General features: G+C 35.7%; 5 protein-coding genes across 7 annotated transcripts in view; 3 read left to right on the forward strand and 2 right to left on the reverse strand.

Annotated features, from left to right (window-relative positions):
• PGAP1 (GPI inositol-deacylase) overlaps positions 1-24,812 on the forward strand; it is a 116,517-nt gene that overhangs the window by 46,853 nt on the left and 44,852 nt on the right. Inside the window, exons 2-16 of one of the 2 annotated variants that reach the window (XM_089854938.1) lie at positions 7,005-7,149; positions 7,258-7,325; positions 7,397-7,614; positions 8,432-8,922; positions 10,130-10,297; positions 10,398-10,469; positions 10,547-10,599; positions 11,629-11,779; positions 11,871-12,093; positions 13,289-13,349; positions 13,420-13,573; positions 13,659-13,752; positions 14,899-15,326; positions 16,637-16,896; positions 19,011-19,922. In XM_089854938.1, the coding sequence (XP_089711064.1) occupies positions 7,012-7,149; positions 7,258-7,325; positions 7,397-7,614; positions 8,432-8,922; positions 10,130-10,297; positions 10,398-10,469; positions 10,547-10,599; positions 11,629-11,779; positions 11,871-12,093; positions 13,289-13,349; positions 13,420-13,573; positions 13,659-13,752; positions 14,899-15,326; positions 16,637-16,896; positions 19,011-19,179 (2,748 nt within the window). In that variant the 5' untranslated portion in view covers positions 7,005-7,011 and the 3' untranslated portion in view covers positions 19,180-19,922. Of the gene's footprint in view, positions 1-7,004; positions 7,150-7,257; positions 7,326-7,396; positions 7,615-8,431; positions 8,923-10,129; positions 10,298-10,397; positions 10,470-10,546; positions 10,600-11,628; positions 11,780-11,870; positions 12,094-13,288; positions 13,350-13,419; positions 13,574-13,658; positions 13,753-14,898; positions 15,327-16,636; positions 16,897-19,010; positions 19,923-24,812 lie in introns of those variants that run through there. The other variant, XM_089854939.1, reaches the window with a different exon arrangement.
• LOC149618413 (speckle-type POZ protein-like) lies at positions 1,137-3,888 on the reverse strand. The gene is made up of 2 exons (XM_089854015.1): positions 3,338-3,888; positions 1,137-2,702 (listed from the first exon to the last, which is right to left on the reverse strand). The coding sequence occupies exons 1-2, from the start codon at positions 3,418-3,420 to the stop codon at positions 1,622-1,624; spliced, it is 1,164 nt and encodes a 387-aa protein (XP_089710141.1). The 5' UTR covers positions 3,421-3,888; the 3' UTR covers positions 1,137-1,621.
• LOC149618414 (speckle-type POZ protein-like) lies at positions 4,357-6,447 on the reverse strand. Of its 2 annotated transcripts, XM_089854978.1 has the most exons (3): positions 6,246-6,446; positions 4,588-5,515; positions 4,359-4,515 (listed from the first exon to the last, which is right to left on the reverse strand). In XM_089854978.1, the coding sequence occupies exons 1-3, from the start codon at positions 6,326-6,328 to the stop codon at positions 4,498-4,500; spliced, it is 1,029 nt and encodes a 342-aa protein (XP_089711104.1). In that variant the 5' UTR covers positions 6,329-6,446; the 3' UTR covers positions 4,359-4,497. The 2 variants fall into 2 exon arrangements, with proteins under 2 accessions (XP_089711103.1, XP_089711104.1); XM_089854977.1 differs by having other exon boundaries at positions 4,357-5,515; positions 6,246-6,447.
• On the forward strand, positions 20,532-22,033 carry LOC149618415 (uncharacterized). The gene has a single exon (XM_089854980.1). The coding sequence runs from the start codon at positions 20,640-20,642 to the stop codon at positions 21,687-21,689; it is 1,050 nt and encodes a 349-aa protein (XP_089711106.1). The 5' UTR covers positions 20,532-20,639; the 3' UTR covers positions 21,690-22,033.
• LOC149618416 (uncharacterized) lies at positions 22,962-24,455 on the forward strand. The gene has a single exon (XM_089854975.1). The coding sequence runs from the start codon at positions 23,035-23,037 to the stop codon at positions 24,367-24,369; it is 1,335 nt and encodes a 444-aa protein (XP_089711101.1). The 5' UTR covers positions 22,962-23,034; the 3' UTR covers positions 24,370-24,455.

The raw sequence follows: 24,812 nt of genomic DNA on the forward strand, positions 1-24,812 counted from the left end.
TGAAAAATTAAGGGAGTATTTCGTTGACGCACAGCCCACTCGATCGGGCTATAGATGCAAAATTATGTCAAAAATCAGAGTTAACTCTTAACATTTCCGTCCTAATTTTGAAAATACTGGTTGAAATCTCTTGAAATTTTAATGAGATTTGCAAAATAATGTTTGGTATTTTTGTGCAAAGTTTTTCTCTTACAAAGCTTTTTGTAACAACATTAAAACGAAAATGAACCATAATTTAATGGCTTAGTCTCAAACAGTTTAAATTTGTTTCTTTCAGCTTCTTTGGTTCGAGTCTCTTGAAATTTTAGTGAAAGGCATATTTAAAGTTTTTAAATTATTGTGGAAAATTTCGAACTTTTAAAACGAATAGTCCTTTTCCTAAAATTTCCCTAAGCGACTAAATAGGTTGTAGGATTATGCACAAGCACAATTTTAATGAATTTTTTGGAAGTGAATTGTTTCTTTGAAAACTTCGAAACTTTGCATCATAACTTAAAACCGTTCAATGTGCCTCTCACTAAAATTTCAAGAGATTCGAACAAGTGAAACAAAAGAAACTTATTAAACTGTTCGAAGACCAAGCCCTTTAAGTAGGGCTAATTTTCGTTCTAATATTTATACAAAAAAAAAGAAGGGAAACTTTTCAAAATTTCCAAAACATAGCAAACGTTGTTTTTTCACATCTCTTTAAAATTTCAAGAGGTTTGCACCAATAGTTTCAAAATTAGGGCAAAATAACGGTGTTCCTCCCATAGCCGGTCATGTTAAAAGCTGGCTCCTTGGATTTTTCGAGCGAAAAAGCACAAAATTACCAACACGCGCTTTTACATAGGAAAAACATTGTGTGGAGGGGCTTCTATAATCTATAGCAAAGCGTGTGAAGCCAAAGCGTGATCGAGTGGGCAGTGGTTGTAGCAAGGAAGGAAAGAATTAGAAAATGTCAAGGCTAGGAGACTATATCCATGGAGTAGAAATTTATAATGTCTAGAATTTTTAAACCGGTCCCTCCTGAATTTTCATAAAAATTCTCAATTAATAAACTGGTCCCAAGGACCAGTAACCCCCGGATTTTGAATAAAAAAACTGGTCCGAGCAATTAATAAACTGGTTTTTGACCTGTGGACCTGTGCTATTTCCAAGTCTGGCGGCGGCGCATTTAGGAAAATTATAGCGTTTTTCTTTGAGGTGATCCGAGCGCTCCGAAAAAAAAGTCGTCTTTCATTGGAAAGAACGAGCTGCTCCGAGACGGAGGCGCGTCTTACAATGGCCCAGTCGCTCCCTCCCGGTTTGCTCCCGGATTGATCCCAACCGCTCCGACTCTAGAGACGGAGCGACCAAAATGGACCGCTTGATGACGTCACAAAACCGCTCCGAAAAAACTTTTGTCTTTCATTGAGAGCAACTACATTCGGTCCTCCGAGCTAGAGCGATGACGTACCACGAAAATATGGAGTGATCTCGGAGCGCTCTCGGGCGACCACAAAGGAAAACGCTATAAGTTATTGATAACTTTGGTGAAAGTTGGTGAATGCACTTTTTGTTGTGGTTCACGAATCACACCAGTCTGGGAAATTTTGAACTTGTGATTTGGACCCATTAATGACGAAAATAATAAACTATTTTACGCTATTTGCCCATGCAATTTTCTACGAAATAATTTTACTGGAGTGAAAATAAGACTTTCCATCGATATTCTTCCAAAGGAAAGAAGAGATATGAGACAATTAGTGTATTGCAAAAACAGTAGCAATACGCCTCTAACAACGCCCCAGAATTTTTTAGACCATGAAAAGTTTTCTTCCATAAATTTAACCACTTGACCCTTCAATAAGTTTTCATTGCACTCTTCGGCAAATTGCAAGATATCCATGGCGTTGTCAACGTTGAGAGAGTGGCACAACTTGATGGCGCAAATTTCCTTCAGTTTGGACAATTGAAAGTAGTCCGCGGCAACGTACAATTTCTGGTACGATAAGTCTTGGGTATCCGTTGGTGCTCTGTCCGTGTACATAAAGTCCAAAACGGCTTTCATCGTTGTCTCATCGAAGCTATCTCCAAAGTCCACGGTGTTTTCAGACTGTTCCTTCATTTTACATTGTAGCATGGCACGAAAGTACTGCGATGACGCGGCTAAAACAACTTTATGGCAGTTAAAGTTTTTGCTTTTGGTTTTTATTGTAAAATCCGTTAGATCGCCTTGGTCCAACATTTGTTTTAGATATTTGAAAAACTTCGGCAATGGGTTCTTATCTAATTGGTCAGTTAATGGGCTTTGATTATATTTCGGTGTCTGCAACCAAGGAATCGGGTCCACACCAAGAGTTACGATTATCGTTAAAGCGTCATCAGTTTTTAGGGCCGGAATTTGACGCAACAGCTCGTTTAGATGGCATTGCGTGTTAAAAGTACAATCCGGAAAGGACACTTTCTTGGGTACGACAATACTAAACAGGCAGGATTCATCTTCGTCCATCATTTCCAGTTTGCAGTAATCAGGGAATGATGCGGACATGCTGTAATCAGGGTTGATGTTCCTGACGTCGATGATTAAGAATCTATCGTCCCAAGAGACAATTGGGCTGTCAGGCAACCGGCTTTTGTTGCTGGCACGTATGTTAACGATCCATTTTTCCACGATGTCTTTCGTACCTTCTGTTGGAAAGTATGGACTCGAGACTCGGTTGCCTAGGCAATGATCTTTGCTGGAATAATAATGATAGTTTGTGACCACCGTTATTTTTGAATCTAAAACAATACCTAGCAGAAGATGACACGTTGTATCATCTCTTAATATTCTTTAGTTATGTAACATGAATGATTCTTCCCAGGCTCACACCCCCTTTTTGTTAATTTGCTCTCCCGCTCATTAAACTTAATAAAGATGGGTATTTAACTATCGCACCGTGCTAGGGTGATTTAAGTTTAACTGTTTGGTATTTACTAAATCCCAATGCAGCAATCAATTAACCAAAAAACCTTGATTGTCTTAATTGACGTAGGACAAAAATTAATTAGCGCATGCATGCGCCTTGGCAAATAGTTAAGCAGCGCTAATAGATATAGTAATGATGGGGAATTAACTATTTACATGGCGTATGTGATTCGGTTTAACAATTAACCTTGCTATAATAAATGTTAATTCTGATGTTGGTTGGGATTGAAGAATCATGTTACAATTACGGTACCCGTTTTGTGGTGTGATACACTTCTCTCTCAAAGAGAAGTATTATATACTTCTGGCTTTATTTATCTTACAACTTATTGTCACTGGACATTTTCAGTGAATAACCGCGCTACTAAACGGACACATAATATAGAGAAAATTTATATACTTTACCCGTGAAAAAGTTTAAAGAAGTTTTTAATTGTCCAAATATAGCGAACAGTTTCGGTAAATTCTCCTTTCATTTGCGAATTCATTTTTAGTTTAAACAACTTTTATTGCGCCCGTTTCAAACAAGAATTACAATACTCGTTCGTTTATCTTATTTATACTTCCTTTCGGGGCATTACACGGAATGAACTTGTTCCTTGAAATGCCGAAGCAGGAAACGTAGAAGGGCGTGTTTAAAAACACGTCATCATAATTTGAAGGTTCCTTCACACTAATTTCTTTCACCCTCATACGCAATCACGCACAATCAATACATCTAGTAATTTTTATTTCCCGCTGTCCTTGACCTTTCTGTATATAAATATTATTTGAAATACATCACTGGCACCACGTGACCACAAGATATAAAGACTCCACATAAAGTGGGACTGGACACCTAGTTTTTGTTTTTCGCGAGATTCCAACGCCAATTCCAGGAAGCGGTGGTTTTTCGAAATAAAACGAACTAAGCTTCTTTGATCCACGCCTTTCCTCGGTCACGTGCCTCTGACGTAATTCAAATAATTTTTACCCACCCGCCGATGCCTTCTTTACAGTCCCTTTAAGTTCATAAGATATGTTCCTTCCATAAGTTTGTCACTGGTAACTTAGAAACTGGAGCTTGTAATTTTGAAGTGATTGAAGTAGGTCATAGATTCAGGGTAAAGCGACATGATACGCCTGGTGAGTGAAAGCGCTGCTGTCAAATTTGAGCTTAGTAAGTTCAGAGTAAATAGGACCTAGATGGAACTTGGTCCTGCAAAATTAATTAACCACCTGCACCGAGTGTAGTTAGGACTTCAATTGACTCGCTTAATTCCGTCGTTCTCCTTTTCGAACTAGTTATCTCGAGTACTGCAAGTCTCTCAGTAGCATTACGAACTTGTATAGAAAGTGCCATTCATACTTATGGAACGGAACATATCACTTATAAACTTATGGTATTACTTTTGCTTCAATAATTTAATAATTATACCAGTTTTCAATTACGTATTTTATTTATTGACATAAAATCAATATTTACAACAACAACAACACTGTTTAAAAATAATACAGAACTAATATAAAATAATCGAGGTGAAGGTTGGTGAAAGCACCCTTGAAGACTTTTGCGATTCAAACATCTATTTGCATTTACTGTACTGTAAAAATAATGGTAATAAGTTTTTAATGACGTCACCGGGTATATTGGACCATGCCGAAGTTTTAATCACCTCTGACATGTTCTCTTCCATGAATTTCATCACTTGGTCCCTCAGTAACTCTTCTTTGTACTGTTCGGACAATTGCAGGATGTCCGCGGCGTTGTCCACGTTAAGCGAGTAATATAACTTGATGGCACAAATGTCCTTTAGTTCGGACAACTGAAAGTAGTCCGCGGCAACGTACAACTTCTGGTACGATAAGTCAGGAGTTTCCGTTGGGGCACTTTCAGTGTACATGAAGTCCAAAACAGCCTTCATTGTGGTCTCGTCGAAGGTGTCGCCGAAGTCCACGGAGTTTTCAGACTCTTCCTTCATTTTGCATTGCAGCATGCCACGAAAGTACTCCGATGACGCGGCTAAAACAACTTTATGACAGAAGAAGTTCTTGGTCTTCGTTTTTATCGTGATATCAGTCAGATCGTCCTCGTCAAACATTTGTTTTAGAGATTTAAAAATGTTCGGTAATGGTTTCTTAGCCACTAATTGACTTTCGTCGGTTAAGCGAGATAACTTGTATTTTGGTGTCTGCAACCATGGCTTCGGATCCACGCCAAGACTTACGATTATCGTCAAAGAACCATCTGTTTTTAAGTTCGGATTTTGACGCTCTAACTCGTTAAGGTTGCAAAACGTACTGAAACTGAAATCAGGCCAGGACACGGTCTTGGGGACGACAACACTGAACAGGCACGATTGATCTTCGCTCATCATTTCAAGCTTGCAATAATCGGCAAACGCTGCGGACATGCTGTAGTCGGGGTTGCGATTCCAGACGTGGATGATTAAAAATGTCTCTTCCGGTGAGTCAGTTGGGCTGTCAGGAGCCCGGCTTTTGCGACTGGCGCGTATGTTAACCCTCCAGCTTTCGATGGTGTCTTCCGTACCCTCAGTTGGAAAGTATGGGCTTGAAATTCTGCGGCCGACGCTAAGTCCATTGCTGGAATAATGAAGAACATTGTTAATTTTACGGTTTGCAACACCAAGAATTGAGTACACTCTGGTTACTAGCCCATCCCTCTTTATTGTCTTATTAAACTTCGGAGTGTGCATCATCAGCACTTAGCCAATGACTGTTTGTTACCAAATCCTCAGCAATCAACCCACAAACCTTGATTGTCTTGACGCGGAACAAAAACGCACAAGCGCATGCATGCACCTTGGCAAATAGTGAAGCGTTACCTAATAGAGTAATTTCGATTGAGAGGGGGAGTGAACTGTGTATCCCCTACATTAGGGGCAACTTTGTACTAGAGAATACTATTTGCCCCCGGAAGGGAAGGGGAGGGGGGATATCACTAAGGTAAGAGATAGAGGGTTATGACGTTGACGTATATGGGAAAGAAATTACTCTATAGAGTAATGATGAGGGAACTATTTATCGCGTATGTGATTCGGTTTAGTAACCTTGCTATAATAAATGTTAATTCTGATGTTGGTTGGGAAGCATCATGTTACAATTACAGTACCCGCTTTGTGGTGGTACACTTCTCACGAAGAAAAGTATTATACACTTCTGCTTCAAATATGTTTTACCCACCCGCCTATGCTAGCTTTACAGGCCCTTTAATTTCTAGGGGTTCTCGGACCCCACCTTGAGGAACCGAGCCATTTCATGCGTAAGGAACAAACGGACAACTTATATTTATAAGATGATAAAGTTAATTTACCTTTGAAATTGCTCGAAAAACTTTTCAATTAACCATACATAACGAATAGTTTCCGTATATTCTCCTTTGATTAGCGAATTCATTTTGTAAATTAACCCTTTCAATTTGCCTACTAGTCTCAAATGAAAATGACGATACACGCCCAACGGCCGTATTTATATCTAGATATCTTATCGACTTATGTGGTGAAACTCAAACTGTAGCTTCGGACAGCGTGGAAGGGGCGTGTTGGTAGTTGCTTCGTTTTGTAAAACACGTCATTAAAAGGGATCTTCACACGTACGAGTTTGTCCACAGTTTTAATTGCGTACGTGAGACGTTAATTAAGTTATTTTAATTTGTCACTTGCCCTTGGAATCTCAGAACAAAAACGTTCCTACGTAACATTTACTTCATATTTCTGCCTTCTAAACAATTATTTTACTTGAGATAAAGAATGATAAAAAAGTTTAGGATTGAGGTTGTGAAGTGGCCTTTACTATTGCGTCATGGGAGGAGCAAATGTTATGCAGTGTGAATGTGTGATGATAAAGTGTTGCGCAATCGACCTTATTTCCTTGAACTTAATAAGCTTATTAAACTATTGTTTTCTAACATAACATTTTATTTCTGCACATTTATTGTTGTATAAACAAAGTGTCTTTTAAGTTCTGACATTTTTCTCTTCAAAAATTCTTATTTTTCTAATTTTTTTGATGGCTGTGATGAAAATGTTGCAACTTTTCAAGCAGACGAATTTTAAGAAACCAAAATTTTCAGATTCAAAATGACAGTCTTTGGATGGAGAACATGGCTCGGTTTTGTTTATTTTGGGTTGTTTTTCTTTGGTTTATATATTTTCCTGACTGATATTGAAGAAAATAAATGTGAAATGACCTATATGTTTGAAAATCCCGAGTATATCGTAAGTATTAAACCCTAAAAGTCCCTAGATTGGAAACCGGCACGTTAAGCCTTGGCTAATGTCAAATTGAAAATTTGTTTGAAAAACGAAACCTTATGTACCAAACAGAAACAGAAACTACCTGAAAAATTATCGAAAAAATACCCAAAATACAATTTATACTTATATGGCGAAGGGTAACTGTTTCATTTTAATAAAAATTAGCATTAAAAGGTTGTTAAAAGTAGGAATTATTAATTATAAACAGGAGATATGCTGATGATTTGAAAAAAGGTCATTTCTCCGGCATCCCTGTGTTATTTATACCTGGTAGCGGTGGTAGCCATCGTCAAGTTAGATCTATTGGCTCTGTAGCTTTAAGAATGGCTTATAGTCATCAAAGTCAGTTTCATTTTAACTTCTTTACCCTTGATTTTAACCAAGAGTGGAGTGCACTTTACGGTGGAATTCTTTGGGACCAAACATGTATGCAAATTAATACCTTTAAAAAACAGGGTTCATACAAACCTGGAAAACCTGGAAAAATCAGGGAAATAAATAGTTGAGAAAAACCTCAGGGAAATTTCAAATTTTTAGTAAAATTCAGGGAATTCAGGGAAATTTGTGTCAAACAGGGGCCGAGTTATTAAGCAAAATGTTCGTGAACATACTCTCCATAGAATTAACATTACACTATACTTTGGAGGCTCGTAACTCTGGTTATATTAGAGATAGCGGGATGTCCTTTGAGTATGTTATAGTCCTATTTATCCCCCATCCAACCATACTAAAAACTTGGGGCTACGACAAACAGGGGCCGAGTAATTAAGGAAAATATTCATAAACATCCCCTCCATTGGATTAACATTACACTATACTTTGGAGGCTCATAACTCTGGTTATATTAAAGACACAGGGATGTCCTTTGAGTGTGTTATAGTCCTATTTATCCCCCATCCAACCATACTAAACACTTGGGGCTACGACAAACAGGGGCCGAGTAATTAAGGAAAATGTTCATAAACATCCCCTCCATAGGATTAACATTACACTATAATTTGGAGGCTCATAACTCTGGTTCTATTAGAGATACGGGGATGTCCTTTGAGTATGTTATAGCCAGCCCTATTTGCCCCCCCCCTCCTATGTTAACGGGAAAAACCTGGAAAATTCAGGGAAGTATATGGGGAAAAACCTGGAAATATCAGGGAAATAGGTTTTCCAAAAGTTGTGTGAACGAACCCTGTTTAATAAACCTTTAATCAATTTTACCTTTAATTAACCCTTTTAATTTTGTTAATAGTATTTCTTAAGGAATGCATCACATTCATCACTGATTTATATAAAAGCAAAGGCTTAACACGATCCGTAATTTTAATTGGCCATTCTATGGGTGGAGTTACGGCCCAGGCTGTTTTTCTGTTATCGAAGTTCGATAACAACCTTATTTCATTGATTATAAACAAAGCAACGCCTCTTAAAGACGCCGCATTAAACACCGATAGTCACATTACAAATTTCTACTCCGATATTCACAATTTTTGGAATCAAAGTGAAAAAATGTCCGATATTCCACCGGTCATTTCAATTGGGGGTGGTGAAAGAGATATTCTAGTTCGTAGTGACTTAACTGTGTTGAAAGGCAATGGAATACGGTCAAATATTAGTACTGTAACTACGGCAATACCAGGAGTTTGGTTATCTACTGATCATTTATGTATATTGTGGTGCAAACAACTTGTGATGACATTATCACGATGTTTGTTTGATCTTGTGGATAAAAATACGCTAAGTGTAAGCATAAGGGGTTTTTGGTTTTTTTTTTTTTTTTTGACAGTGATGGTTTGAATATTCAATAAAATTGTTGTGTATCTGGATGGGAAAGGGTTGCCAGATTGCAGAAAGACTTAAAAAGGTTGAGTTTAAAATAGGTCTAAAAAAGGGTTAAGGAAAGTAAAATAGGGCTAAAAAAGGTTAAGGGATTTTAAATAGGTCTAAAAAAGGTGGTTAAGGAATTGAAAATAGGCCTAAAAAAGGTTAAGGAATTTAAAATAGGTTAAATAATGTAAAATAGGCCTAAAAAGGTTAAGGAAAGTAAAATAGGTCGAAAAAAGGTTAAGGAATTTAAAATAGGCCTAAAAAGGTTAAGGAAAGTAAAATAGGCCTAAAACGTTAAGGAAAGTAAAATAGGTCTAAAAATGGTTAATTAAAGTAAAATAGGCCTAAAAACGTTAAGGAAAGTAAAATAGGTCTAAAAATGGTTAATTAAAGTAAAATAGGTCTAAAAAGGTTAAGGAATTTAAAATGGGCCTAAGAAAGGTTAAGGAATTTAAAATAGGCCTAAAAAAAGGTTAAGGAAAGTAAAATAGGCCTTAAAAAGGTTAAGGAAAGTAAAATAGGCCTTAAAAAGGTTATAGATAGTAAAATAGGCCTAAAAAGGTTAAGGAATTTAAAATAGGCCTAAAAAGGTTAAGGAATTTAAAATAGGCATAAAAAGGTTAAGGAATTTAAAATAGGCCAAAAAAGGTTAAGGAATTTAAAATAGGCCTAAAAAAGGTTAAGGAATTTAAAATAGGCCAAAAAAGGTGTTTAAGGAATTAAAAATTGGCCCAAGAAAGGTTAAGGAATTTAAAATAGGCCTAAAAGTTGAGGGTATTTAAAATAGGCCTAAAGTTGAGGGTATTTAAAACAGACCTAAAAGTTGAGGGTATTTAAAATAGGCCTAAAAGTTCAGGGAAAATCTGGATAAGTCAGGAAATTAGAATCTGATAATTTTGTGGCAACCCATCTTTGAGAAAAATCATGAAATATCTGATATAAACTTTTCACTGACTTCAAAATCTGACGTTTCTTTCAAATCACTGCTTTATTTGTCTAAAATAAATTACAAACTTGTTGTTGTTTTTCCTTTTTGGCGAATTATCAAACCATTACAAATTTGTTGTATAACTTGAAGTACATGATGTATCATGTTCTTTCCATCTTTAAAATTAATATACAGATCACCAAAGACGCTAATTTGATTCAAGAAGTTACTAAATTTTATTTTCTTGAGAGATCACGTGGGCACCGTTTTGCGCCAAATTCTTATACAGTTCCAGTAACATTTTCACAAACTGGAGAGTGGATTTTTAAAACTGAAAGATCATGGAGATTTACCAGGAATAAGGTACTTCAAATGATGAACTTCAAATTAATAATCTTAGTCAAATTAATTTTGTTTAATTTTAATGTTAATTTTGTTTAATTTTAATCTTAATTTTGTTTAGATATTACAAGCAGTTTACATTCTAGTCCCACTTGAAGAAGGTCAAATTGTGGCAATAAATGCTATTGGAATTGTAAGTGTATTCATTTTAATTTTTAGTAATAGGGTTTTATCGGTAATTACTTATTAAGTATAATTAAATTTAATTAGGAGAAATTAAACTGGGTATTTGCGTGTAATGTATCAACTTCAAGCAAAATATGGTAATTATTTTGAATTACACCTTCAATTTTATTTCATTTAGTCTAATTTCACTTAATTTAATTTAATCACATTTAACTTAATTCCACTTAATTTAATCCAACCTAATTTAATTTAAGCTCACTTAATTTAATTTAATCTCAATTTAATTCAAGCCCACCTAATTTAATTGAATCCCATTTAATTTAATCTCATTTAAATGATTTAACTTAATTTAATCTCGTTTAACTTAATTTAATCCCATTTAATTTAATTCCCCTAATTTAATTTAATCCCATTTAATTTAATTTCCCTAAATTTAATTTAATCCCATTTAATTTAATTTCCCTAAATTTAATTTAATCCCATTTAATTTAATTTAATCCCATTTAATTTAATTTAATCCCATTTAATTTAATTTAATCCCATTTAATTTAATTTAATCCCATTTAATTTAATTTAATCCCACTTAATTTAATTTAATTTAATCCCACTTAATTTAATTTAATTTAATCCCACTTAATTTAATTTAATTTAATCCCACTTAATTTAATTTAATTTAATCCCACTTAATTTAATTTAATCCCACTTAATTTAATTTAATTTAATCCCACTTAATTTAATTTAATTTAATCCCACTTAATTTAATTTAATTTAATCCCACTTAATTTAATTTAATTTAATCCCACTTAATTTAATTTAATTTAATCCCACTTAATTTAATTTAATTTAATCCCACTTAATTTAATTTAATTTAATCCCACTTAATTTAATTTAATTTAATCCCACTTAATTTAGTTTAATTTAATTCCACTTAATTTAATTTAATTTAATCCCACTTAATTTAATTTAATTTAATCCCTCTTAATTTAGTTTAATTTAATTCCACTTAATTGAATTAAAACCCCCTAAATTTAATTGAATTAAAACCCCCTAAATTTAATTTAATAAAACCCCACTTAATTTAATTAAAACCCACTTAATTTAATTAAAACCCCTTTTAATTTAATTTAATCCCACTTAGTTTAATTTAATCCCACTTATATTTAAAGTGTTGAAGGTGAAAATCTATCAGACGGTGCCAAAGTAGTCCCTAGTTTCTCTAAAGAGAAGTCTGAAAATCGTCTATTTCGAATCAATGCTAAAGATTTAATCGTGAAAGGACATTCTCATGTCCTAGTTCACTTACCACCTTCCACTAAGGTCAGCCACAAAAAGAATCCAAGATTAGTTTAATGCAAATTACTAATTAAACTTAACCGATACATATATATCATACATTTCATATGATTAGATCAGCATTTACGGTGAACGGTACAAGCCACAAACGCGCCATAAAATTGTGATACTTCCTACTTTAATTCGTTCTCTTGCCGCGTTTTCACCATTAAAAATGTTGACGTCACCTTTATCAGAAGGAGCTGTGTATCATAATATTTCTTTAAGAGGTTTAACTGAGCTTTGGCAACACTATTCCTTTTCAATGGAAACTAGAATTTGCAAACACGGAGTCACTGGTAAGAATTTTTCTATTTAGGAGAACGCGTACGCGTCAAATTGCTCTAGGAGTTAAGCTTTTGCTGATTGCAATTACTTTTGGCCTTTTTGCTATTGCCTTAAGGCTTTTTTTGCGACGGCCAATGCCTTAAGGCCTTTTTGCGATTGCCTTAAGCCCCTTTTTGCGACTTCCAATGGCTTAAGGCCTTTGTGCGATTGCCTTAAACCTCTTTTTGCGATTTTCAATGCCTTAAGGCCTTTTTGGGATTGCCTTAAACCCCTTTTAGCGACGTCCAGTGCCTTAAGGCTTTTTTGTGATTGCCTTAAACCCCTTTTTGCGACTTCCAATGGCTTAAGGCCTTTGTGCGATTGCCTTAAACCCCTTTTTGCGACGTACAATGCCTTGAGGCCTTTTTGCGATTGCCTTAAACCCCTTTTTGCGACGTCCTATCCAATGCCTTAAACCCCTTTTGCGATTGCCTTAAACCCCTTTTTGCGACTTCCAATGCCTTAACGCTTTTTTGCGACTGCCTTAAACCCCTTTTTGCGACTTCCAATGTCTTAAGGCTTTTTGCGATTGCCTTAAACCCCTTTTTGCGACTTACAATGCCTTAAGGCTTTTTGCGATTGCCTTAAACCCCGTTTTGCGACTTTCCAATGCCTTAAGGCTTTTTGCGATTGCCTTAAGCCCATTTTTGCGCTTGCATTAAAGGGACTGTAAAGAAGGCATCGGCGGGTGGGTAAAAATTATTTGAAATACGTCAGAGGCACGTGACCAAGGAGAGGCGTGGTTCAAAGAAACTTAGTTCGATTTATTTCGAAAACTACCACTTCACGGAATTGGCGCTGCAATCTCGCAAAAAACAAGGACTAGATGTCCAGTTCTACTCTATGAGGAGCCTTTGTATCTTGGCATCACGTGATGTCTGTGACGTATTTCAAATAATTTTTACCCACCCGCCGATGCCTTCTTTGCAGACCCTTTAAGCTGTTTTTGCAATTATAGTACCTTTGCGATTACTTTTTAACCCTTTTCGCAAATATCTTAAGCATTTGCGATTATGTTAAGCATTTTTTGCGCTTACGGTAAGCCTTTTTTGTTGCAACTAACGTAAACATTTGCGATTTCCCTAAGCCTATGCGATTAACCCTAAACCTTGGACGACGTAACCAGAATCCTTTCAAAACCTCTTTGTGGCCTTTGTCCCAAAATAGGTGATGGATTTGTGCGATACCACGTTCCTTGGAGTAACGAAGATCGTTACTATCCAATAAAGTAAATCCCCTGCAATTAGTTATCGCAACTTCGCAATATACTGACCATAGGTCACTTTATATCTCGCTAGATCTTCCATTAATTCGGTCACAACAATAAAAGGTACATTGTACACTCCGAGACCCGCCAATGTCAAAGGTTACCCTCAACTTCACATTGTATTAAATCCCGACTGTAGTTACGTTATGTTTGTTCGAATACCCATCGGTCATCTATCAGCGCAAGTAATTATAAAATATTTAATTCCAGTTTAGTTCTAGGCCTAATGCAAATTAAATTAACGCGATTATTTTATTGGATTAATTTCAGTACTTACGGTTCTTCCATAATGCAATTCCCGCCTATGTAACTGCGCTGTTATTAGGCGCTCTTTGCGCGCAGATATACAATTTAAGTGTTAAAGGTAAGATTTTATAAGGTTGTTTATACTCAATGGGTTTTCTGCTTTATAGAGTAGTGTCGGTAGAGAGGGGAGTAAACTGTGTATCCCTCCCTCTAGGCGCGCTTTTGTTAGAGGGGATACTGTACGCGCCTGGTATTGGGATGACACTTACCTAAGAGATAGAAGGGTATGACGTTTGCATACGTTGAACTGACATTACTCTATTCCGCGATTTGCACCAAAAAATTTCGCGAAATCTTTCTGAGGAAACGGCGTAATCTTTAGGAAGAAAGCGCGAAATCTTTCTCTGAAGAAAGCTCGAAATCTTTCTCTGAAGAAAGCGTGAAATCTTTCTCTGAAGAAAGCGCGAAATCTTTCTCTGAAGAAAGCGCGAAATCTTTCCCTGAAGAAAGCGCGAAATCTTTCCCTGAAGAAAGCGCGAAATCTTTCTCTGAAGAAATCGCGAAATCTTTCTCTGAAGAAATCGCGAAATCTTTCTCTGAAGAAATCGCGAAATCTTTCTCTGAAGAAATCGCGAAATCTTCCTGAAGAAATCGCGAAATCTTTCTGAAGAAAGCGATAAATCTTTCTGAAGAAATGGCGAAATCTTTCTGAAGAAATGGCGAAATCTTTCTGAAGAAAGCGCGAAATCTTTCTGAAGAAATCGCGAAATCTTTCTGAAGAAATCGCGAAATCTTTCTGAAGAAATCGCGAAATCTTTCTGAAGAAATGGCGAAATCTTTCTGAAGAAAGCGCGAAATCTTTCTGAAGAAAGCGCGAAATCTTTCTGAAGAAATCGCGAAATCTTTCTGAAGAAACCGCGAAATCTTTCTGAAGAAATCGCGAAATCTTTCTGAAGAAACCGCGAAATCTTTCTGAAGAAACCGCGAAATCTTTCTGAAGAAACCGCGAAATCTATCTGAAGAAACCGCGAAGATTTCTTCAGATAGATGTTGCGAGCGATTTTATCACAGATGTCATAGTTTCTTCAAACATTTCGCGATTTAATAAGTAACATAAGAGATTCGTGTAAATTTGTTTCCCCTTCGGAAGCCAATGTTCAATCCAATTGAATCACATACATTATACCTCACTTAACAAAATAATTAAAGAAATAATCAAGATTAAACCCTAATGATCGCAAATCAACGTTTATTTCATTATTAGGAACAATACTATCATTGTTAGACGCGCGTCAAACCTTTCCCGGGTTCGCCTTACTCGTAATCATACCCGAGCTGATAGCATGGGCCATTCGCAATTACCATTCGATGGCACCATTCATCCCCAAACCGGATGACATCGCGTTATTCCAACAACGTTACCATTTCATGATGTTGAGACCCATTGGCTTCTTAATATCCTATGGAATATTGGTGACCTTGTCCCTTGTCAGTCAAGCGTTCTTGATTCTCGCTGGACGATTGGTCATTTGGTGTGGAAACGGAAATAAGGCGCCCATGTTACCCAATCCGAAGCCTACGACGTCATCCAGTATCATGACGTTGTTAGCCTGTAGTTTGTTGACGTTGATTTCGTTGTGTTTCTGCGGTGCCTTGGCCATGGTCGTTTCACTTTTCATTCAGTTGTTTAAGGTGAGTAGAGCCATTTATGTCTTCAATATGGGGTGTGGGAGATGTCGTCTGCTTGAGATAACCTATGCAGGGAGCTCAGTGGTCGTATAATTCCTATAAAATCCTATATTTTTGAGCCTGTCCTATATTATCCGATAATTCCATGAAAGGTCCTATAATACCTATATTTTTTACTTAGTTATAAAAGCACATTTTTTCTCCTATGAAATCCTATATTTTCCTATAAAAACACATTTTTCTCCTATAAAATCCTATATTTTTCTATAAAACACATTTTTTCTCCTATAAATCCCTATATTTGTCTATAAAACACATTTTTTCTCCTATAAATCCCTATATTTTGCTATAAAAACACATTTCTTCTATAAAATTCTATATTTTCCTATAAAAACACATTTTTCTCTAATAAATTCCTATATTTTCCTATAAAAACACATTTTTCTTTTATAAATTCCTATATTTTCCTATAAAAACACATTTTTCTCTTATAAAATCCTATATTTCCCTTTAAAAACACATGATTTATTCTCCTATAAAATCCTATATTTTCCTGTAAACACGCGTTTTTTCTGCTATAAAATCCTATATTTCCCTTTAATAACACATGATTTATTCTCCTATAAAAATCCTATACTTTCCTATAAAACGCATTTTTTCTCATATAAAATCCTATACTTTCCTATAAAAACGCATTTTTTCTCTTATAAAATCCTATATTTTCCTATAAAAACGCATGATTCTTTCTCTCCTAAAAATCCTATATTTTCTTATAAAGATGCATGATTTTTTCTCTCGTAAAAAATCCTATATTTTCCTATAAAAACGCATGGTTCTTTGTCTCTTATAAAATCGTATATTTTCTTATAAAGACGCATGATTTTTCTCTCGTATAAAATCCTATATTTTCCTATAAAAACGCATGGTTCTTTCTCTCGTAAAAAATCCTATATTTTCCTATAAAAACGCATGGTTCTTTGTCTCTTATAAAATCGTATATTTTCTTATAAAGACGCATGATTTTTCTCTCGTATAAAATCCTATATTTTCCTATAAAAACGCATGGTTCTTTGTCTCTTATAAAATCGTATATTTTCCTATAAAGACGCATGATCTTTTTTCTCCTATAAAATCCTACAATTCCGGGGGAAAACATTCCTATATTTTCCTTTAAGGAGTTTAAACTTTTGTCTGGGCTCCCTGTATTATGTGTGGGAACACAATGATTCCTATTAGCTGTATGCATTCCTGGTCGTACCGTACCACTTGACATTCTCAAGGCCTACAATTTGGAACTTCCCGTATCATTGCAGCTTGTTAGGATGTGTGGTTACAACCGCATCGAAGAGGACCGTCGCGGTTTGACGGCTTCGTCTACTCGATGGCATTTCCACCATTGCATATTTTTGCTGCAACTGATGGCCACTGCTGTCATGTCACCCTCTCTAGTCGTATGGGCGCAAAATGTCTTTAACAACTTCCGTTTAGTCAATGACCCACATCTGGTGCCTGCTATTGTGACCATCATGGCGCACGCGTCGCTCTGGCAGCCGGCGATACCAGCCAAGACCACGTGAGTGTTCATTTGCAATTTTATTTGCAATTTTTTTAGGCCTATATTATTGTAGTGTTTTAGCAGCTTCGAAATTAGTTTGTTTTTGTGAATTTTGGGGGCTGACAAGCTGCACATTAGATATAGTTTTTGAGGCTTGTTATGACAGTATTGCTTGTATTGGTATATACCCTTTGAGTGACTTGGGACTAACACAAAAGAAAAATGTTTTTTTGAAGATCAAAACCGGGTTTTTCTATAATGAGGGTTTTTTAATTTTTTTTGTGTTTGTCCAAGTCACTTAAAGACTATAGTATTGCTTGCATTGGTATATATCCTTTGAGTGACTTGGGACTAACACAAAATATTTTTTTAAAGACCCAAATCGGGTTTTGCTATGAGGAATTTTAATTTTATTATTTTTTGGTTTTGTCCAAGTCACTCAAAGACTATATTATTGCTTGCATTCGTCCGTACTCTTTGAGCGACTTGGAAATAACCGGAAAATAATAATAATAAAAAGGTTTAACGACAAAAACCGGGTTTTAATTTAATAACAATATGTATATATATATATATATTTTTGGGGGGTTATGCCAAGCCACTCAAAGAGTATAGTGTTGATTTATTGCTGTTGGTTTTGAATACCCCTTTTTGCACTATTCACCAATATGTTTCGACAAACGCCAAGGTTTTGTTTGTTTATTGTAAATTTGGCAAATATTGTAAGGGATTTGTGCCGCTATTTTGTGACCCAATGATGGGTCATGAGGCGTTTTGACCCCGGGGTCATTCATGGGGTTCGTGCCTGGTCACATTGTACGAACCATGATTTGTTTTTGTTTATTTATTTATCGGAGTCCAAAACATTAATATCATATTAGAAATCAACTTATATTTGCACTGTGCACGTATGAGCTGATCGAGTTTTTTTAACACATTTTTAACAAGTTAATGCTAATGCAAACAAACACATATTTGACCTAAATTTCACCTACAATGGATAGAACGCTATCAGAAGTAAATATTTATTTACTTTTGACACTATTTATTATCTGTGAAGGTTTTTTCTTTATGTTTAACAAACTTTGAAAAGTTAGGGCCCAGACTTATTGGTATCAAATCGCAAACTGTATTCAAATATTTGGCAATTTAATTTGCCTTATTGATAATTGTTCGTTTAAAAGAGCAATTAGTGATTATTTTACTTAATTAAGTGATAATTAGCGTTAATTAAATTGGGTTGTTTGGGAAATTAAGCTAATTTACACTTAACAACATTTGTATATTTGTTTACAAAATGTGACCGAATTTCACAATTAGTGAAAATCGTAGTTGGGGTTTATATTCTATAAGCATATATCTGAGCTTCTAAGGAATAGTATGAAATTTGTTCACAAAATGTGACCGATGTTCACAATTAGTGAAAAAACGTAGTTGGGGTTTATATTCTATACGTGTATATCAGAACTTAGTAAGTAATATGTGGTCACAAAATGTGACCTAAATTCACAATTAGTGAAAATCATAGTTGGGGTTTTATATTCTGTAAGATTGTATCTGAGTTTCTAAGGAATAGTATATGAAATGTGTTCACAAAATGTGACCGAAATTCACAATTAGTGAAAAATCATAGTTGGGGTTTAATATTCTATAAGCGTATATTAGACCTTTTAAGAAATAGTTAGAAATATGTGGTCACAATGTGACCGAAATTCACAATTAGTGAAAAATCATAGTTGGGGTTTTATATTCTAAGAAATAGTTAGAAATATGTGGTCACAAAATGTGACCGACATTCACAATTAGTGGAAAACCATAGATTAAGCGTATTAACATATATCTTCTTCTTCACGTTCACAAATTGTGAAAACCATGTTCAGTCACAAACTTCATAGATTTTCCCTGCATCTCACATAATTTTTCTCATCTTTTTACTAATTATAAATTCACATACCTCGTTTCGTTTTTTGCAATATTTGCATAAATGCATGCGATAAGAAATTGCAATGCTACGTAGTAAATAGAATCTTGCGCTAGCTAATTGCACATAGATCGATGTATTTCCCGTTCCAATACTAACTGGCAATTGGGCCTAAAAAAATTCTAAAGTACCTATGCAATATTATGTACAGGTACCGTTATAAAACCATAGTGGCCATTCTGGCAGCCCAGGCTGTTCTAACATCCATGTTCTCCTTTACGACAACATGGAGGATTACGCATTTTGTGGCAACTGCCTTTGCATTTATTGCAGCCCATCAAGTGGCTAGTGCGAATTTGGAAAGTCGTAAAATTGATTAACTTAATTTTTTTAATTTTTTAATTATTTCATTAACATAAACATCAAATACTCAAATTACTTTTGAATTCTTGAACTTTGTTTTACTTCAATTGAATTATCTCCGGTATTTGAGATATTTTTAGCAGTTTTAGGTCAAAAATAGGCCTAAAATGTGGAGCAAAATTTAAATTTAAATACGGTAGTTAAGGTTTAATAAACGTCTAAATTTTAATTGTAGCCAATTAAATTACACCTCTAATTTGATTGATTTAAATTGGAAGTGAAATTAAACCCGGAATAGGTCAAAAATAGACCTAAAATGAGAGCGAAATTTAAATTTAAATACGGTTGTAGGTTAAAAAACATCTAACTTTTAACGGTACCCAATTAAATTACACTTCGAATTTTATTGGTTGAAATTGGAAGTGAAATTAAACCCGGAATAGGTCAAAAATAGACCTAAAATTTGTTGAAATTATAGACTTAAAAATAGGTCAAATTAGTACCCGATTAGACCAATATTAATTGATGAAGTAAAGTTCTTAATTGGCAGGCTTACTAGATTAATATAAAAACTTAATTGCTATCTTAAATACTTAAATTAATAATAATAATTAACTTGAAAACCTAATTTAATTTAAAATTAAACTTATAGTATTAACTAAATAAAATTACCCACCAATAAACACACATACCAACATCCTATCACCATTACAAATATCACTTTACAAATTTCAAGATAATAAACAACTTTTTAATTTATTCAAGTATAAATAATTGAATTTGATATTGTTTAAATATAAATTTGAAATTGATATAGGTGTGTCCCCCATAAATACAACTTTTTTTTACCAATATTGGATTTCAATGTTAAAATCCACCCCTACGTGGGGTTACCATATAAATACCCATTGGTATCTACTTGTGCTTCTGGGGTCCAATTAAAAATTAATTTTCGACTTAAATGCCATTAGATAAACGCTTTTAAACAATATAGACATAAACATAAGGCCTATACCTTCAATCGAGCCAAAAATCGGCGCTTAATTATCATATTTAACTTAATTATCATCGTTTAAATTGACTTTCAACCAGGCTTTCACTAGCAGCGGGTAGTAGTTTTGCCTTAATTTCTATTGAAAATATTGCCTATTTTAAGTTTAAAATGGTTTGGGAGTATAGATTTCGACCTAACGAATCCAATGGTATAAGTTTTAATCGCGTTAATTAATATTAAGGGGCTTAAATTAATTATAAATGTCAGTTACGAAGCACAAACGTCGAGTAAAAAATGGCTCAACTTGAGGGAAAAGACGCGAGACTCCAAGCATGGGGTCGGAAACTCCGAGTATAAAAAGCCCCCCTCGGTCTTTCGAAACTTCATTCATTACCTAGCAGAGGCGGAGTTCACGTCGCTTGATTTTTAGGCCTAGTTTTACTTTTTCCCGTGTTCTGTTTTTATTTACGTTTAAATTAAACAATGGCTGACGGTGAAAATACGGATAATAAAGAGGAAGTTAAGGAAGATATTAAAGATAATGAAACAGACGCCGCGAAAGAATCTGAAGAAACTGCCGAAAATAAAATGGAAGTAGATGAAGCGGATGGAGCCGAAACCACGGAGAAAACCGAGGATGATGCGGCCGAGGAAGCCGCTCCAGCTGCCGCGGGTGGTAAGAGAAAAGCCGCGGCAAAGAAGAAAACCCCGGCCGTTAAAATAGTTAAGCCTCGGGCTGCATCGGCTAAGAAACCAGCGGCCGCAACGGTCAACAAAACATTCGCCAGTAAGAAAAAGAGTCCCAAAACGCATCCTAGGACTTTGGACATGATAATAGAGGCGATTGAACGTCTTAATGATTCAAAGGGTTCTTCCGTTGTGAGTATTCGACAATATATCCTCGCTAATTACCTTACGGTTCGACAAGACATGATTAAAACCATGATGAAAGCCGCTTTGGCTAAAGGATTACAAGAAGCTCTATTAACAAGACCGAAAGGACAATCATCGGTACAGATTTTAACCGGACGATACAAGGTAACTAAAGAAGGTAGTAAAAAAGGTTTCCTTATTGAAAAAAGGAATCATAAGAAACAGGCTGTTAAACCTAAGCCTAAAACGCCCGTTAAAAAACCGGCACCCGTCGCTGCTAAAGTCACGAAAAAAGCCGCTACCGCCGCCGTGAAAGCCAAGGCCCCGGTAGCTCCCGCGTCTCCCAAAAAACCGGCTGCTGCTACACCGAAAAAGTCGGCTAAGAAAGCGTCTCCCAAGAAATCGGCTAAGAAACCCAAAGCCGCAGCCGCCGCGGCTAGCAAAAAGAAGGAAACCAAACCGAAAGAGGAGCCTAAAGCCAAAGTCAAAGCCGCTGAACCTGAGCCGAAACCCAAAGCCGCCAAGCCGAAGTCGAAACCGAAAGCCAAAGCAGCAGCCGCGAAATCGAAATCACCCGCAAAATCATCTCCTAAGCCTAAATCTCCAGCGAAGGCAAAATCACCCGCGAAAAAGGCTTCTAAAAAGAAGGGGAAAAAGTAAATTTGGACTGTACTAACTTCATCCATCGTAATCATCATCATATATTTTATAATTCTCCTGAACTTGTTCCTCCTCGCATTTAATTGATTTTATGAGCTTTTTTATACAATTATCATTGAAATATTAAGGCGTTTTTTAAGTTCCTTATCTAATTATGTAAGTGGTGTCGAGTGCTGGTGGTACTTTATCATTACGAAAATGATTTCATTATGGAATGTATGAAATGTATATTAATCATATTGTCGTGTGTTACTCGGACAGGATCTTAGTATCTCTATTTTTTTTGTAAATACGGTATCAAATAGAGTTCAACTCTTTCAATAAAAAGATTTTTATATTATGAAGTATAATTATTTTATTTGTTTTTGGGGTTTGTGTAGTCTGCTACGAAATTTCTCGTGACGTCACACCCTCTTAGGTCCTCTTACCTAGGTTTTGGCGACCATATTGGAAGTCGACAGCGCAGGAGTTGGGCCATACAATTGTAGGCTACTATTATTGACGTCACGACCCCGTAGCTCCTCCCCTCTCATCTCTCTATAGTTGGAAATCTGCTCCAAAACTTCATTGGGGTTTACAGTCACTTTACAAGTTCAGGCATTAATGTATGGTGAAACATTGGTAGGTTCTCTAAAGTGTAATAAAGATTTAATTGAGATGTGGTAAATTTATTTTAAAATCATCTTGTTTGCTATTTTGTTTAATTACTTGAGTGCTATTTGTTGTAAGTACAAATATTTGGTATCGTTTGAAAGACAAGAAGTACGGCAATGACATACTCAAAAGATATCACCGTATCTCTTACAGAACCATAGTTACAACACTCCACTAGTTCTGTTTGATTCTAGAAAGACTAGAAGGGAAAGATATAAAACTTTTTGGGTATATTACCCTATAAAGTGTTTATTCACGTGTTCTCCCATTTGTCAGAGTTTCACGTGACACATTGTTTCGGCTGTTATATTGTCATGTCTCCAAGTACGTTTAAAAGATCGACTTGGAAAGCGATTAGATACCCTGATACCGCTTGCCAGTGTAATTTTCCATGGAGTTATTTTATCAGAGTGATAATATAAGTTTCGTTAAGAGGGTATTACATTGCAGCTAGCAATACATAAATATAACTCCATGGTAGCAGCCAGTGGAAAAAGCCTGAACTGAACATATTTCTATTGTACATTTCCTTCTTGCAAAATGTACACACAATAATCTTAAACAACCCTCGTTGAAATTTATCTCATTTCCAATGTGTCGACATTTTGTAGAAACCATTGCAAACTGAATGGTAACAGCTGTGTTTTTTAAAGCTGTATTTAAAAGCTAGCAGATTGTCCGAAAGGTTCAAATGAAACCTTCCAGTGTTAAAATGTCCGAGAGCAACCAAGTTACCTCATCTACAACCGAAAGTACCTCATCTACTTGCTGTGAAAATGCCTCATCTACCAACGAAAATGAAAAGGGTGATGATGAAAATGAAGCACCAAAACCACCAGAATGTGTCGCGGACTTGTTCAGAAATCTTAAGGAGGACAACACGTCGCGTGATAAGCTTTATGAAGGATGTAAAACACTAATTGAAAACGGACTTGACGTCAACGGTAGAGACGAACTAGGAAGAACACCTCTCGAATGCGTCATGATATACGGACAGTTGGGTCTGGCAGACCTTATCGAATACCTTATATTCGAAGGTGCATGCGTCGATATTGAATTTTCTAATGGGTACTCGCCAGTTTTCTACGCATTGTTGCGAAATTTCGAGGAGTTAGTACCCATGTTACTCTCAAAAACCAGCGAATCTAGTTTAAACAAAACGTACAAGGTATGCGATGAAATGTACGCCTCAACAACACTTATGTTAGCATCGGCCAAAGGTATGACCGAATCAGTGAAGTTGATATTACGTAAAAGAGCTAATCCCAATATTTGTAACGAAATCGGTAAAACCGCGTTACATTTAGCGACGGAATACGGTAAATTCGACGCGGTAAAGATGCTAATTTCGTCAGGCGCCTGCGTAAACGCTCCAATGACGGATGGTACCACGCCTTTACATTTAGCAGCGGCCAATGGTTACCTCGATATCGCGATGGAACTTATAAAAAAGGGTGCTAGTGTTGAAGCTTGCGTGACGTATGGTCGAACACCGTTACATTTGGCCTGTGAATATGGTCACTTGGACATAGTTCAATTGTTAATTACACACGGAGCTAATGACGAGGCTGTATTAACATACGGACAAACTCCTTTACATTTGGCAGCCCATAATGGTTTTGATTTGATTATTTTTTACCTTCTGGATAATGGAGCCGATATTAACGCCCAAGATATGTTCGGACTGACACCGTTACACGCCGCGGTTTTAAGTAAGGCCTTGACGAAGATCAGTAAAGACGCCTACGATTGGAAAAAACAGAAAATTGTTGATGTTTTATTAACACATGGAGCTAATACTAAAATATTCGATCGCTATGGACAAACAGCTTTAGATTTGGCACTGAACTTGGACCATAATTCGGAATTAGTCGAAAAAATTACTAATCCACCTGCTGTGAATTACCATTCTCAGATTTTTAAATCAAATTCAAATGGGTGTGAAAAACAAAGACAACACCATCAGAAATATCATCATCATCATCATCTTCATCGTCATGGTCATCATCATGATGGAGGAGTTTAAATTGAAGAGGAATATAATTAAAAATGTCGGAATTTACGTTTGAAAAATAAATATAGGTATTTTCATACCTTTGTTGAACTATAAAAGTCCTGAATTGTTAAAAATGGTGGTATGATCGAAATACTGTGGGTTTGGTTTGTTTCTATGGACGATTTCTAGCTGATAATGTAACTTCTATGACATTTTGCTCTATAGTTTCGTTGTGGACTACTGTAATTCAAAAGAGGACCAGGACCTTTATTATGCAGGGTGTTTCTGATATGTCTACCATAAATTAAGGGGATGTTCTTTGGGTCAGACTGAGAGAAAAGTGTTGAGGAATATGGGGTCTATAACATTTAGTTTCTTTGGTACGGGTCCTAAGACATTGGGTCCTAATGCAAGGAATTTCGCACACATGTGGAGTAAGACATATCATAGTGCCGATCTTGTTTAGACAATTT

The sequence above is a fragment of the Phalangium opilio genome, unplaced genomic scaffold (genome assembly GCF_054372755.1).
Source record: "Phalangium opilio isolate 3A_F unplaced genomic scaffold, DU_Popi_V2 ptg000209l_1, whole genome shotgun sequence".
NCBI lineage: Eukaryota > Metazoa > Arthropoda > Arachnida > Opiliones > Phalangiidae > Phalangium > Phalangium opilio.

Coding starts and splice junctions, on each gene's coding strand:
- LOC149618413 (XM_089854015.1), bottom strand. CDS start 3,420: ATGAATTCGCAAATGAAAGGAGAATTTACCGAAACTGTTCGCTATATT. Junction 2,703..3,337: donor TTCTTTAAACTTTTTCACGG/GTAAAGTATATA, acceptor TTATTATTCCAG/CAAAGATCATTGCCTAGGCA.
- LOC149618414 (XM_089854977.1), bottom strand. CDS start 6,328: ATGAATTCGCTAATCAAAGGAGAATATACGGAAACTATTCGTTATGTA. Junction 5,516..6,245: donor TTTTTCGAGCAATTTCAAAG/GTAAATTAACTT, acceptor TCATTATTCCAG/CAATGGACTTAGCGTCGGCC.
- LOC149618415 (XM_089854980.1), top strand. CDS start 20,640: ATGGCTGACGGTGAAAATACGGATAATAAAGAGGAAGTTAAGGAAGAT.
- LOC149618416 (XM_089854975.1), top strand. CDS start 23,035: ATGAAACCTTCCAGTGTTAAAATGTCCGAGAGCAACCAAGTTACCTCA.